The following is a 14,190-nucleotide window of genomic DNA, read 5'->3' on the forward strand; positions in this document are numbered from 1 at the left end:
ATATGTTTTACTATCAAAAAAGATTATTCTTCCCTTTAATTTTATATTTTATCTTATTTAAAAATTTTTTAAATTCCAGTATAACTAATGTGCAGTGTTGCATTGGTTTCAGGCATAAAATATAGGGATTCAACAATTCTATATGTTACTCAGTGTTCACCACAATATGTGTACTCTTGATCCCCTTTACCTGTTTCACCCATCCCACCGCTCCTTCCCGCTGGTAACCACTAGTTTGTTCTCCATATTTAAAAGTCTGTTTTTTGTCTCTTTTTTCCTTTGTTTGTTTTGTTCCTTAAATTCCATATATGACTGAAATCATATGGTATTGGTCTTTCTCTGACTTACATCACTTAGCATTATACCCTCTAGATCCATCCATATTGTTGCAAGTGGCAAGATTTCATTTTTTTTTATGGCTGAGTAATATTCTACCACATACATATGTATGTGCATATATACATACACACACATACATACATGTGTATATATACCACATCTTCTGTATCTGTTCATCTATCCATGGTCACTTGGGCTTTTTCCATAATTTTCCTACTATAAATAATCCTGCGGTAAACATAGGAGTACATAGATCTTTTCAAATTAGTGTTTTCGTACTCTGGGTAATTACCCAGCATTGGAATTACTGGATCATATGGTAGTTCTATTTTTTCTTTCTTTCTTCTTTTCTTTTTTCTTTTTTTTTTTTTTTAAATTTTTTTTTTTTTTCAACGTTTTTTTATTTATTTTTGGGACAGAGAGAGACAGAGCATGAACGGGGGAGGGGCAGAGAGAGGGAGACACAGAATCGGAAACAGGCTCCAGGCTCCGAGCCATCGGCCCAGAGCCTGACGCGGGGCTCGAACTCACAGAAATGTATTGTATTATGAAAACAGGGTATCATATTCTTTTGCATGCTTTTGTCTTTGCTCTTGTGACTTAAGGTTTTTTCTTTTATTATTCAGAAATATCCTCACAATGTTTATAGATGTACTTTTAAAAATTTGTTTTCTTTGGGATTCAGTAGACTCCTTAAATTCCTGGATGTGTATATTTATTTTGGGGAAATTCTTGCCTGTTATTCTGTTACCACCCCCACTGTCTTTTTAAGATAATTTTTGGCATTCTTATTGAATAGGTACTGGAACATCTACATCTCTCCTTCATATATCAACTTTTTCTTGTATACATTTTATCATTTCATTTCCTTGTGATATTCTGGATCATATTACCCAAGGAATAGTCCCTTATACAGAGAGCCACCCCCTAAGCTTTAGGCTTATCATAATAGTGGCAGTAATGGATACTTAAGGTTCTCTAGCCAGTGCTGTTCCTCATTAACCCCCATTTGGTTGTTGACCTTCAGTACTTATTTTTTACTCCTGTGTTTGAGATAATATTTTTCATGTCTTTCCCCCACTATTTTCTATATATGAAGCAAGTCTGTTGGGGGGGGGGGGTGTACTAAAATCTTGTAAGTGTATAGTAAAACTTTCTCTAACAGGACCAACCTAAATTTCTATCTTCTGTGATGGCCTGGGGAGAATTAAAGAGTTAAGCCAAATAGAAAATCGATAAACCCCTTCTTTGGAATTGGGGAAGCAAAGAGTGAGTCCCTGTATTTCCAATATTTTCTGGGTCATATCTCTCTGAGTTAGGCAAAGTGACAAAATGACTACCAGCTACTTAAAGATCTTGGAATCCTTGCTGGTATATTGGAATTCCCAGCTAGCCACAGACCTAGAATTGCCCCTTTAGTATGCAATAGAGGCCAGAGCGGACAAGCACAACCAGGGGGGACAGAATCACAGCTGGCCCCTGAATAGGTTTGGATGGAGCCAGTTAGACTTCCCACCTGCTTAACTGTCGAGGCTGGCCTTGGTCATTTTTGTCCCCTCACTATAACCCCACCCACATTTTACATCTCCCATGTTTTGGATTCCACTTACCTATATTTCGGCAAGAATTTATCGTACTTTTAAAAAGTCAGGTAAGCATAAATTACAAGTAAAGCCTGCCTCTGACAAATAGCAAGTTACATTTCTGTGGAACTCACTACTCTTCCTCACCAGTAAGCTAACTTTCCAACTGTCCTGAAATGGTACAGGTGTCTATCTCTCTCTCCCTCTCCCTCCACCTCTCTCCCTTTCTCGTTCTCTCCCCCTACCACACACACAAATACACACAAACATATGTGCAAATATGTGTATACTTACACCTAGAGATCTAATCATACGTAAGACAGTGTTTCTTTTTTTTACATAAATGCCATTACACAGTATGTATCATTTGGCAACATTGTTTTTTAATTTAACTTAAAATTGACTGCAGATATCTAAAATTCTGGTTCATCTGTTACGTTTACAAAATTGATTATCATATACCACATTTTATTTATTCATTCTTCACTCTCCCTCCCATTCCCAACACCTATCTGGGTACTTTTGAATTGTTGCCACTTACCACAGTCCTGCAAAAACATCATTAGACTTGGCTCCTAATAAACATGGAGCGAATGTTTCTCTGAGGATCAGATATTTCCCCCTAGAGTTAATTTGAAATTATAAGAGATTTTTTACTCATGCCTTTTCCGTGCCTGATATGTGTGCCCTTGTTGGCACTTAAATTTCTCTACTAGCGTGTGCAAGAAAGTAGACTGTGACTAATGCCACTCGTTCTCTTAGGAATACATGGTCCTGTATTCACCTTGGATTAATTAATTGCCTCTCTATGGTGGATTTCCTGGTGTTTCTGTTACAGAGCTCTTTAAGTACAGATTATTTTTAAATTGTTCCACTTATAATGTCTAGGAAAGATGGTATTTCTTTTCCTTTATAGAGCTGACATCTAAATTACATTTGAAAATGTTAGATGCTTTTGTGAATCAATCAGGGTAACCCGATTGATTCCTGTTTTCCATTCTTCTTTGAAGGGACCATGTTCTTAGGTTTTCTTTTCCTCATTCCCTTCATTCCATATTTGTCTATTCTCTTATATCCTGTTCTTTGGTAACGTACTGGGATATTCCCCCCTTCTTATAAGAGTATTAGGTTACTAGACTGAATTTCATTTACACGTTAATTAAAGATTAGTTTTCCTCTTGTTCCCAAAGTTGAAACACATACAGCAGGAATTGCTCATGAAAGTCCAGGTTTGTATTCTTTCACTAACTAGTTTTGTGACCTTTCGGCAAGACTTTGGACATTTATTTAAGTAATCTACAAAAAGAGAAGGCTTGAATAAATGATCTTCAGGCTTTCTTCCAGAAACTTCTTTGGTCAAATTCAAATGTGTAATTTCATGTTTAAATGGTGAGGCACTTGAAGAAATTATTTATTGCCTTTGGTATAAGCTTATTTATGTGTGTTAAGATTTTTGAACTGTAAATAAACATATATAGAATAGATTATAAGGTATTGAAAGCATATATTTTGTTTTATAGGTGTTTGTTTTGTCTTGCTGTTTTAAAATTACATCAAAATGCCAATAAGACCAGATCTCCAGGTATGTAGTCCTAAACCAAAAGGAAATATTTTAATTCCTGAAATCATTTTGGTTTATTTATAAGTGTTAAGTGCTATATTTTTAGAAAAGACAAAGCCTGCTTCTTTTCATGAAATGGTCAAGAGTAGAATAGTTTAAAATTTTTTAACTAACATTTTTTTTTAATGTTATTGATTTTTGAGAGAGAGGGAGAGCAAGCGCAAGCTGGGGAGGGGCAGACAGAGAGAGGGAGAGAGAGAGAGGGAGGCACAGAATCTGAAGCGGGTTCCAGGCTCCGAGCCGTCAGTCAGCATAGAGCCCAATGAAGGGCTTTAACCCATATGAACTGTGAGATCATGACCTGAGCTGAAGTTGGATGCTTAACTGATTGAGCCACCCAGGTGCCCCTCAAGAGTAGAATAATTTAAATGAAATGTTATTCTTTCAGTTTTTTTGATAAATTTGTTTTCAAAACCTATTATAACTTGCGAGGTATGAAAGATGCTGGTTATTTACATATACCGTTTACATTGACAAGAATTACACAGTGATTCATATATAACCAGTGCCTGGGTATTTTTATGTTAGGATTTAAAATTGTAAGATACTATCATTTAGGTAAAAAGTTTTGATATATGTATTTAATGTGTATGTAGTTCACCACCAAATGTGGGGTTTAGATTGTAGTATGAAAATTCCTGATTAGTGATGTATGCTTTAGTAGTAACGATGGTGGATTCTGTAAAAGTTAAAAAATGCACAGTATACGAAGTAAATTCTTAAATTATCTTGAGTTGTGGTTTCCAAACAGTGCTTTTATCTGTCTTTAAGCATTTTTAAAAAATGAAACCTCATTAAGAAACTTATAGTCAGATGTGTTAGGGTTTTCTCCATGGTGTTAAGTATTAGTTACTATATAGTTTATTTCACTTCTTTTATTAATAGGGTCTTTGTTTTAAACTTAAAAAAAACTTTTTTAATGTTTATTTTTGACAGAGAGACGGAGCATGAGTGGGGGAGGGACAGAGAGAGAGAGGGAGACACAGAATCTGAAACAGGCTCCAGGCTCCGAGCGGTCAGCACAGAGCCCAATGCGGGACCTGAACTCACAGACCGCAAGATCATGACCTGAGAGCCGAAGTCGGACGCTCAACTGACTGAGCCACCCAGGCGCATCCTAAACTTTTTTTAATGTTTCTTTTTTGAGGGGTGGGGGGGGGGGAGAGAGAGAGAGAGAGAGAGAGAAAGAGGGAGAGGGAGAGTGCGTGTGTGAGTGGGGGAGGGGCAGAGAGAGAGGGAGACACAGAATCCAGAGCAGGCTCCAGACTCCCAAGCTGTCAGCACAGAGCCCGACATGGAGCCCAAACTCACAAACTGTGAGATCATGACCTGAACTGAAGTCCGACTCTTAACTGACTGAGCCACCCAGGTGCCCTGGGGTCTTTTTTTTTTTTTTTTTTAAATTCATCGTACTGATGACTTTAAAGGATGTGAAATGGAAAATTACTAGAATATATATATTTTATATAGAATCTTGGCTATTATCAAAGAAACTTGATCTCTGTTACTTCAAACTTCATAGTGTACAGGTATTTTTTTTTTAATAAAGTGAATTGACATAAGATCTGTTGAGAATTTTCATGTGAAGACTAGACTGCATAAGGTGATAATTTTGGTTTTGATTCAATATATGTGCCATTAACTATATTTCTCTAGCAGTTGGAAAAATGCATTGATGATGCTTTAAGAAAAAATGATTTCAAACCTTTGAAAACACTTTTACAAATTGGTGTTTGTGAAGATGTAAAGATTAAATGCAGCAAGCAATTTTTACACAAGTTGGATGACCTTGTATGCAGGGTAAGTACTCCTTTTCTTTGAATGACTATTGAAATTATTAGATAGCACTCTACTGTCTAGGAAGAAATATTCCATTGGAAAAAAAATGAATAAAAAGGCTTTGGCAAATTCGGTTATAGTTATATAAATAAGTGCTCATTTTTTAAAATATTTATTATTGAGAGAGAGAGAGAGAGAGAGAGAGCATGCATGGGCAGGAGAGGGGCAGAGAGAGAGGGAGACACAGAATCCGAAGCAGGTTCCAGGCTCTGAGCTGTCAGCACAGAGCCCGATGTGGGGCTTGAACTCATGATCCACGAGATCATGACTTGAGCCAAAGTCAGACACTTAACCGACTGAGCCACCCAGGTGCCCCAGTAAGTGCTCATTAAAAACCAAAAAAAGCCTGAGGAATCCCAAATAACATATCGGTCTGCTGTTTTCTAAATATAATGTACACAAAGCTATGTTTACATAGTGATCCCATAATTATTAACTGTTACCTAAACGGGGGAAAAATAGTCTACCTGTTTGAAGTTTGAGCAACTTTTTAAAAAGCCATCAGCATATTCTTCATGTTATGGGCCAGAGCTTGGTGTTTTCAAAAATAAAACAAATAAACAAAAATTATCTACAACCTTGGACTTGATTTATCATATGTAAGGTATTTTTATACATGAGAAAAAGTGAGTATTGACAGTCTCCCCCAGTAGGAGATTTGTTATCATGAATCTAAAAACTGAGTAAAAATTTCTTTTATCCATTAGTTACATACATAGAGTTTTGTAGAATGGAAGGTAACTGATGCATTGCATCATAGTCTAAAGTTTCAGGAATTTATACAAATCTGCATTTTTATACTGAGTTTGTCACTCACTGGCTGGGTGGCTTTAGGCCACCCTAGTGCTCTCCTAAACCACGCTTTTGTACTTTGCAATATGGACATTATGATAATGGCAAACTTACAGGATTTGTGAGGATTATAAAGCTCCTAGCACAATGCCAATTCTGTACTGTTTTGTGTTTACAGATGTTTACATGTATCCTTTTGTTTCAGGAGCTTAATAAAAAGGACATCCAAACTGTTTCAACCATTTTTGTTTCTTTTGGAAGATGTGGTAAAAATATCAGTATATTGGGGCAAGCCGGACTTTTAACTATGATAAAACAAGGACTAGTCCAGAAGATAAGTACGAAATGTGTGATGTTGATGTGAGGGAGTATGATTAAAGGTGTGTCGTTTAATAAAATTAACAGCTCAAACAGTTGAAAAATAAATTTGAGAACTTTATAAAAACTTTTAGATAAAATAAATGTTTCTATAACCTGTGCTACGTGTTACAACGATGAAGATCAAAAGGACACTCTGTACATAGGCTCCTTGATAATCATGTGAATTTGAGATCACAAGACTCCCTCAGGCCTTTGCATGCTTTATTTTATCTGTTTACTATCTAGCATTATTTGTTTTTCTTTTTATATTATTTTCTACTTCCCATGCTAGAATGTGGGTTATTGATTTTTATTTGTGTTGTTCATTTCTGTGTACCTAACACTGAGAACAGTACCTGGGATGTAATATCTACTCAAATATCTGAATTCATTAAAATAAAATAATTCATTAAAACAAATTCATTAAGGGGCGCCTGGGTGGCTCAGTTGGCTAAGCATCTGATTTTGGCTAAGGTCGTGATCTCACAGTGCATGAGTTCGAGCCCCGCGTTGGGCTCTGTGCTGATAGCTCAGAGCCTGGAGCCTGCTCTGGATTCTGTGTCTCCCTCTCTCTCTCTGCCCCTCCTCTGCTCACATTCTGTCTCTTTCTGTCTCTCAAAAATGAATAAAATGTTACAAAAATTTTTAAAAATTCAATAAAATAATACTAAAACTTTTCAAATAGTGATAATGCCAAAATAATCTAATATATGATGATAATTTATTTTTATCTGTTAATGAATGTACCTGAACTAGGTATTTGAAGGGGAAAAGAAAGGTGGTCTACCTAGAATTAGGATTAGTTCGTCTATTCCCATCTAAACAATGGAAAAATATGGTGAGATACCAAAAAATGAAAACAAGAAAGATGTTTAAAAACATAAACTTATTTTCATATAATACTGGAATTTTTATTTTTGATGTTTCTTTATTCCTAGGTTACTGTTTATGCAAAGATAAGTACATTCTTAAAATTATTAAAATTGAATTCAAAGTAATTAATATGCACATTTCTTTTTTTACATGGTTGCCTGGTTTGAAAAATCCAAGGAGATTATTCTCAATCGAGGAAATTCAAAAGATGAGGCAGCTATAAATATGATAGAAGACTTATTTGATCTTTTGATGGTAAAAATCATATTGATTAACTAATCTTACAAGTCTGTTTACTTAAAAAACAATTTGTGGGGCGCCTGGGTGGCGCAGTCGGTTAAGCGTCCGACTTCAGCCAGGTCACGATCTCGCGGTCTGTGAGTTCGAGCCCCGCGTCAGGCTCTGGGCTGATGGCTCGGAGCCTGGAGCCTGTTTCAGATTCTGTGTCTCCCTCTCTCTCTGCCCCTCCCCCGTTCATGCTCTGTCTCTCTCTGTCCCAAAAATAAATAAAAAACGTTGAAAAAAAAAATTAAAAAAAAAAAAAAAAAAAAACAAACAATTTGTGTTCTATATGTTCTGAGCCTAAAAGTCACTAACAAATTGGCTAGTGACTTGATTTAATTACTCTATTCAGATTGTTTAAAGCACTTATCCTGATTAATATAATTAAATAGTTAATAAATAAAAGTTAAATAATTACATGGTGAGTTCCAATGTGATCTGTTATTTTAATACTATTTTTAATGGCTTATAAGATAGTAAATTACAAACTAAATATTATTCACTTTTTTTTCAGGTCATACATGACACCAATGATGAAGGTATAATAAGCATTTTACTTCTATTAAAACAATAATTTCCTATTAGAGTTTTAGTATAATTTTGCAATCCTCATAGTAGTGTGCTAATATTAGGAATCTACTAGTTAATTTGGGGGTCAACAACCTTGTTCTGTAAAGGGGCAGATAGTAAACATTATAAGCTTTATATTAGGACCAAGAAAAAGAAAGTGAGAATATTATATAGCCACTTATATAACAAGAAAGAAAACAAATATCCACAGATGTTTTATTTATACAATTCAAAATATTATAAAATTGAGTACAATGTTTCTGTAATAGGTCAACTAATGAGAATAGTACTCTTGAGGGGATGACATTTCACTTAATTACGGTTCAGAGTTAGTGTTTGCTGTTATCAGAATTCATTGCAAATGTTCATTTTTTTATGCTTATCTGTAATGAGATTTTATGTATATTGCATTAGAAACTGTCTCTTCATGTAGATAATGCCAAATATCAGTTCATGAGCACGATTTTTAATTGAGCGTGTTCATCACTTGGAAAGCATTTGTAGAAGATTAGGTTCCTTTCTTAATATTTGCTTTTTAGAATGTCATTGCATGCAGATGAATGACTGTCAACTGAAGGTTAGGTGGACGCCCCTCAATTGCACATTTAAATGGGTTTTGAAATATGGGAATGTCCTTTGCACTTTGTCAGTGTCCAAAAATGCTGCTCAACCTGTAGCTGGAGCTTGGAAAAAATGTACTCCTGTAAATTTGTGTGAGAATGGAGATGTCACTCCTTGTTTTAATTTTTGACAGCCTGGGAAATGTATAAAACAGTTTAGCATAACTTGTAATTCAGATAACCTTAGTTTCATTGAAATGACTTCAGTGAGGTGTAAGTTTGTCATATCAGCATGATTTTGCCTTGTAATTTTGTGTCAGATTCATTAAGAAACATCAGCTCTGCAGCCCATGCTAATTAATTACAGAAACCATTCAGTGGTAACTGATGTTGGCTAAGTGCATGAGAGTAGAATGAAATTCACTTTGCTACTGCTGGTTCAGTGAAACATGATTGAATCAAATATTTCCACAGAGTCACCTGCTGATGAGTAATACAGCCATACAAAATGGGCAGTGGGGTGGATTTGGTTTGTGGGCCATAATTTGCCAACTCTTGATCTAATGGGACAAAATTTTCAAAATAGAGAACACATTACAACTCATCCTCACTTGTGAGTAGCGCTTTTTTTGTGCCAAGCAATCAGTCCAAATTATTTTATCTCTGTTGGTTGAGGAAGAATTACCTAGGATTAGTCATTGAGGCTGGTGAATTGTTTGTAAATAAAGGAACAATTTGCCTTCAAAACCAAAACCTTTGAAAAGCTCCATTGCTATTTATTTCAATCGTAGTTGATGCTACCTTTTCATTGATTGCTTTGCAGTTGATTGAACAGTCTAGTCTAAATTCTTAAGTTTTTAGGGAAGAAAACCGTCCTAAGGCACCAGTGAGTATGAAGTAATCAAAAAAAATTTTAAGTAAATCATATCTTTTTATCTCATTGAATGATTTTTTTTATTTTTACCTTCAATGTAGTCACTTTGGAAATTTGTATATTTTCTGTTGCAGTATTGCCATTATTTAAAATTATTTTTTATCTTTGCATTATAAAATAGCATGTGGCAAATTCCTCTGAATATATTTAGTATTGATAAAGCCTGCTCTTTTGAGAATAGGGTTAACTTTTAGAAAAAGCTCAAATATTTGGATCTTTATATCGACAAGAGTTTATGGCCATTATGGAATTTACAGTATACAGTAAAACCTTGGTTTACGAGAATAACTCAGCCCGAAAACATGCTTGTAATTCAAAGCACTTGTATATCGAAGTGAATTTCCCCGTTAGAAATGGAAACTCAGATGATTTGTTCCACAACCCAAAAATATTCATATAAAAATGATTATGATATTTTAATATAGTACAAAATTATAAAATACAAAATATAAAGAAAAATACACAAATGAACCTGCATTTACCTTTGAAAACTTTCGTGGCGTGGATGAAGGAGACAAGAGGGAGGAAGGTAATTGTGTAGGACAGCTTTCGCTGTCACTGACTGAATCACTGCTATCTATGGAATCTTTTTCTTTTTGTGCAACTTAATCAAGGAACCTATCCCATGACACTTACTTTTGCCTTCTTTAGAGGATTTTGCAGAAGTGTGACATTGCGTTGTCGTTAAACAGATTCATCGCTTGCTCTGCTACAGCCTTATTCGGGTGGTGATTTTCTACAAAATCTTGTACTTTTTCCCACATTTTACACATCTCCCTAATTTCATTTGAGGTGAGGGATTCCCCCGCCTTTTCTCCTCTTCCTCTTCTCCTCCTCTACAGACGAGATGCAGACGTAGACTTCTTACAAAATCTTGCAGTTTTGGCCACTGCATACCTCATTCGTACTTCTCGATGGTTTCCTTCTTAACTTCCGCCATAATCCTCTCTTCTTCTAACCACCTTTCTTTTCAGCCTTTTTCTGCTGGGAGCCATTGTATACGCTCGCCCAGATGTTGACTACAGTATTAATAAACTCTTGCCATATACTGTATAATGTCACTGGCAATACGGCAGCAGAGGAAAGGATCTGTATCTGCAGGCAGCCTGACCTAGAATGAAGCAAAGCGTTCCTAAGCTCACTCTTGCCTGGAAAAGCAAAGGCCTGTCCATAGGTGCTTCAAAGTGACAAAAAATACACTAGCACCAATTGTGGGCACCTTCCAATGTCCTGAATAATCACTGATTTCTGCCAAATACCACGTCCTGAAACTGAGCATCTGAGCATGGGAGATGGTCACCCATGATCCTTCAGAGAGAGAAAGAGAGAGAAGAACCATTGGCTGGTTGTGATCAGGTGACATTCGGCATCACGTACGACTCGTATTGCGTGACCTTGCTCATTTATCAAGTTAAAGTTTACTAGAGATGTTTGCTTGTCTTGTGGAATACTCGCAGAACAAGTTACTTTTAATCCAAGGTTTTACTGTATGACTAAATTAATGAGGCCTGTTTTCATAAGAACGTCACTATAGAAATTTCAACTTTTGAACTATAAGTCAGTACTGCCTTAGGTGCCCAAAAGGAGAAGCTGAATCTGGGGTTTTTCCTTTGCCATTAAGATGAGTCATTCTGTTGAATGGTGTTTCTTCGGAGCCACATAGCTAGTTCATAGAAGAGGTAGGATTGGATTTCATGTTTTCTGATGCCCATCTAGACAGTGGGCCATGTCTGAACTAGTGCATTCTTTCATTAACTCAAATAAGAAAAGACTGTCATTTAAAATGGTTTAAAATATACATTAATTAATGATTTAACACTTTCAGGTAAAAGGCAAGTAGCGGAAAATTTTATACCTCAAATCTGTGTCCTGGTTATCGACTCAAGAGTGAATATTTGTATTCAGCAAGAGGTGAAGTCATTTGTTAGATTTTCTTTTAAACCCTAAAAATGAGAAAGTGAAGAAAATATAGTAGCAATTCATCAAATTGAATAATCATTTTATCTTGGTATTTAATTAATTATGTATTATATTTCTGCTGTCTTAATTTATTGCCTGAAATGATGAATAAATGTTACCTAAATATTTATTGAATAGTCATAGCCATCTGGGTTTATGTACACATAGCTCAGATGAAAATAAGTTCAACCATCCAGATATTAGGAGTTCTCAGTATTTAAATCCTAAAAACAACCTGTATTATTATATGTATGTGTGTACGTATAGGTAACTGTAAGAACAAATAATAATTTTGCTTCTTGAGTTCTTAAAATAGAGTAATAGAAAACCTATGTCTTATTGCAAAGAGTAGAACTGGACTCATGGTATATTCTGATAAATGTGGGTATCGTGGTATATTTTATTTTTGATATCCTTGTCATGTTTTTTTGTATTCACTGTTTTATAGTTTATGTTCTTTCCTCCACCCTTCTCTATTCCCCGCATAAAATGCTGTGCTAAATAGGCTCCTAAGTTTGTATACCTAGAATATTTCTTTAAATACTTAAATATACACATGTATATATTTATATAACTGAATATATAAAGTTGATGGATTATCTTTTTTTCTTTTCTAGGCTCTAAAAAAAATGAATGCTATGCTTGACAAAATGCCTCAAGACACCAGAACAATACTCTCTGAGCAAGAAATGTTTATTCTCATGTAATAATTTGTATTACATTGCTTTCATTAGTGGTTCAAGTCAATAATTTAAAGGATATTTTACAAGGCTATAGGCAACCATGAGTTGCATTAATAATTAAAACTGATAAGCTGTTTTAGATTTGTAATATAATTTATGGCTGTATGTCCTGCAGAGGTCTGTGATACTAGCCAATTGTAAATTTTAGTGAAAATTTCCCCCCCAAATACGTGGGTTTTCTATTTAATTGATACTAGTTTAGTATATGATCTGTTATTTTGGTTTACAGGAGTCGTATGGGAGAAAGGATTTTAGATGCTGGAGGTAAGTATGTTTTTTTCAAATGTTCATATTTGAAATTATTCAAGATTTATTAATAGAATATAATATCTCCTTAGTCAAAATAACATTAACATTTTAATGTAGTGAGATTATGTGAGGAAATTATAAACTCTGTACAATTGAGCAATTTTTAATTACTAATAAGAAATTAAATGGTCTGTATCTGTGGGGCTAACAATAATTAAGCACGATAATAGGAGTTGTTAGATATAATTTATGCCTGTTGTAGATTATGAATAATAATTTAATTTTCTAATAGATTTGAATTACTTTTCCTAAGAAATTCCTCAAATAGTGTTTTATATTTGGAATTGGGAGTTTTAATATTTTGGGGACTAATAAGTTTGTTTTTAAACAATGTGTTTATTAGAAGAACTCAAATTTTCTTTTGTAAGTTTCATATGAGAACATTTTGATGTAGTGATTTACATATAGAACAAACCACTGGTTAAAGTACTTTGGAATAACTATAAACATAGTACAAAAGTAAAAGATTCTGTGATTTATAGATTATTGTATGAGTTATTTTGCAATTCACAACTCGAATAATGGAATGGCAGAGCCTTTGAATATGTAGGAGTTTCTTTTAAATATCCTGTTTTGGGGAAAAGTTTTACTCCTTTTTTCTGCTAGTAAACTTATTATTTGGACTGTGTTCATTTTTGTGATGATGGGATAGATCTAATTCTTATAAAGAAAGTAGCAAAAAAAAGAGTGAATTACACTAACGTTTTGTTTCTTTCTCCTGCTTGTTCTAATACCTTATAAATGATGACGTGTGAGCTTCTTTTTCACAATTTCAAATAACATATTAACGATTTTTTTCAAGATTATGACTTACAAGTAGGTATCGTAGAAGCGCTATGTAGAATGACTTCAGAAAAACAAAGGCAGGAACTTTCGTGTCGGTGGTTTTCAATGGATTTTATTGCTAATGCATTTAAAGGAATTAAAGACTCTGAATTTGAAACAGTGAGTAGTATAAAAATATCAAATTAACAACAGTTTTTAAAAACCACTCTGCTTTTTAAAAGTCTCTCTTTTTTTTAAAATTAGGATTGCAGAGTATTTCTCAACCTTGTAAATGGCATGCTTGGAGACAAGAGAAGGTAAGCATCGTACAGAATTCACCCATTTACTGACAAAGAACTAGAGCTCAAAGTGTTGAACCTTTAAAATTTATTTGTTGGGTTGGAATGTAAAATGCACAGAGGTACTTAAAACAATATCCTATGGTAACACTGTGTAATAAGGTACTACATTGGTAGGCTGAAATAATCTTCCACTGGTCTTATTTTACTTCGTACTTTTTAGAGGAAACATGCATTTTTAGTTAATATTAATAACTTTGAGTGTCTGAAATTGATTTACTATAATTTAGAATTCCATTTGCATTATTATAAAAATCTAGCTATAAATATTACTTGAGCTACCTCCTTTCTCCACGTACTGT

General features: G+C 34.5%; 1 protein-coding gene across 12 annotated transcripts in view; it reads left to right on the forward strand.

Moving 5' to 3' along the window:
• The window catches only part of SYCP2 (synaptonemal complex protein 2), a 74,171-nt gene that overhangs the window by 4,230 nt on the left and 55,751 nt on the right, over positions 1-14,190 (forward strand). For 8 of the 12 annotated variants that reach the window (XM_042930518.1, XM_042930506.1, XM_042930513.1 and 5 more), the window contains exons 2-11: positions 3,443-3,504; positions 5,200-5,343; positions 6,380-6,508; positions 7,558-7,662; positions 8,204-8,228; positions 11,579-11,664; positions 12,330-12,415; positions 12,685-12,719; positions 13,567-13,709; positions 13,794-13,846. In XM_042930518.1, the coding sequence (XP_042786452.1) occupies positions 3,481-3,504; positions 5,200-5,343; positions 6,380-6,508; positions 7,558-7,662; positions 8,204-8,228; positions 11,579-11,664; positions 12,330-12,415; positions 12,685-12,719; positions 13,567-13,709; positions 13,794-13,846 (830 nt within the window). In that variant the 5' untranslated portion in view covers positions 3,443-3,480. Of the gene's footprint in view, positions 1-3,442; positions 3,505-5,199; positions 5,344-6,379; positions 6,509-7,557; positions 7,663-8,203; positions 8,229-11,578; positions 11,665-12,329; positions 12,416-12,684; positions 12,720-13,566; positions 13,710-13,771; positions 13,847-14,190 lie in introns of those variants that run through there. The other 4 variants (XM_042930510.1, XM_042930512.1, XM_042930511.1 and 1 more) reach the window with 2 other exon arrangements.

The sequence above is a fragment of the Panthera leo genome, chromosome A3 (genome assembly GCF_018350215.1).
Source record: "Panthera leo isolate Ple1 chromosome A3, P.leo_Ple1_pat1.1, whole genome shotgun sequence".
In the NCBI taxonomy this organism is placed as follows: domain Eukaryota; kingdom Metazoa; phylum Chordata; class Mammalia; order Carnivora; family Felidae; genus Panthera; species Panthera leo.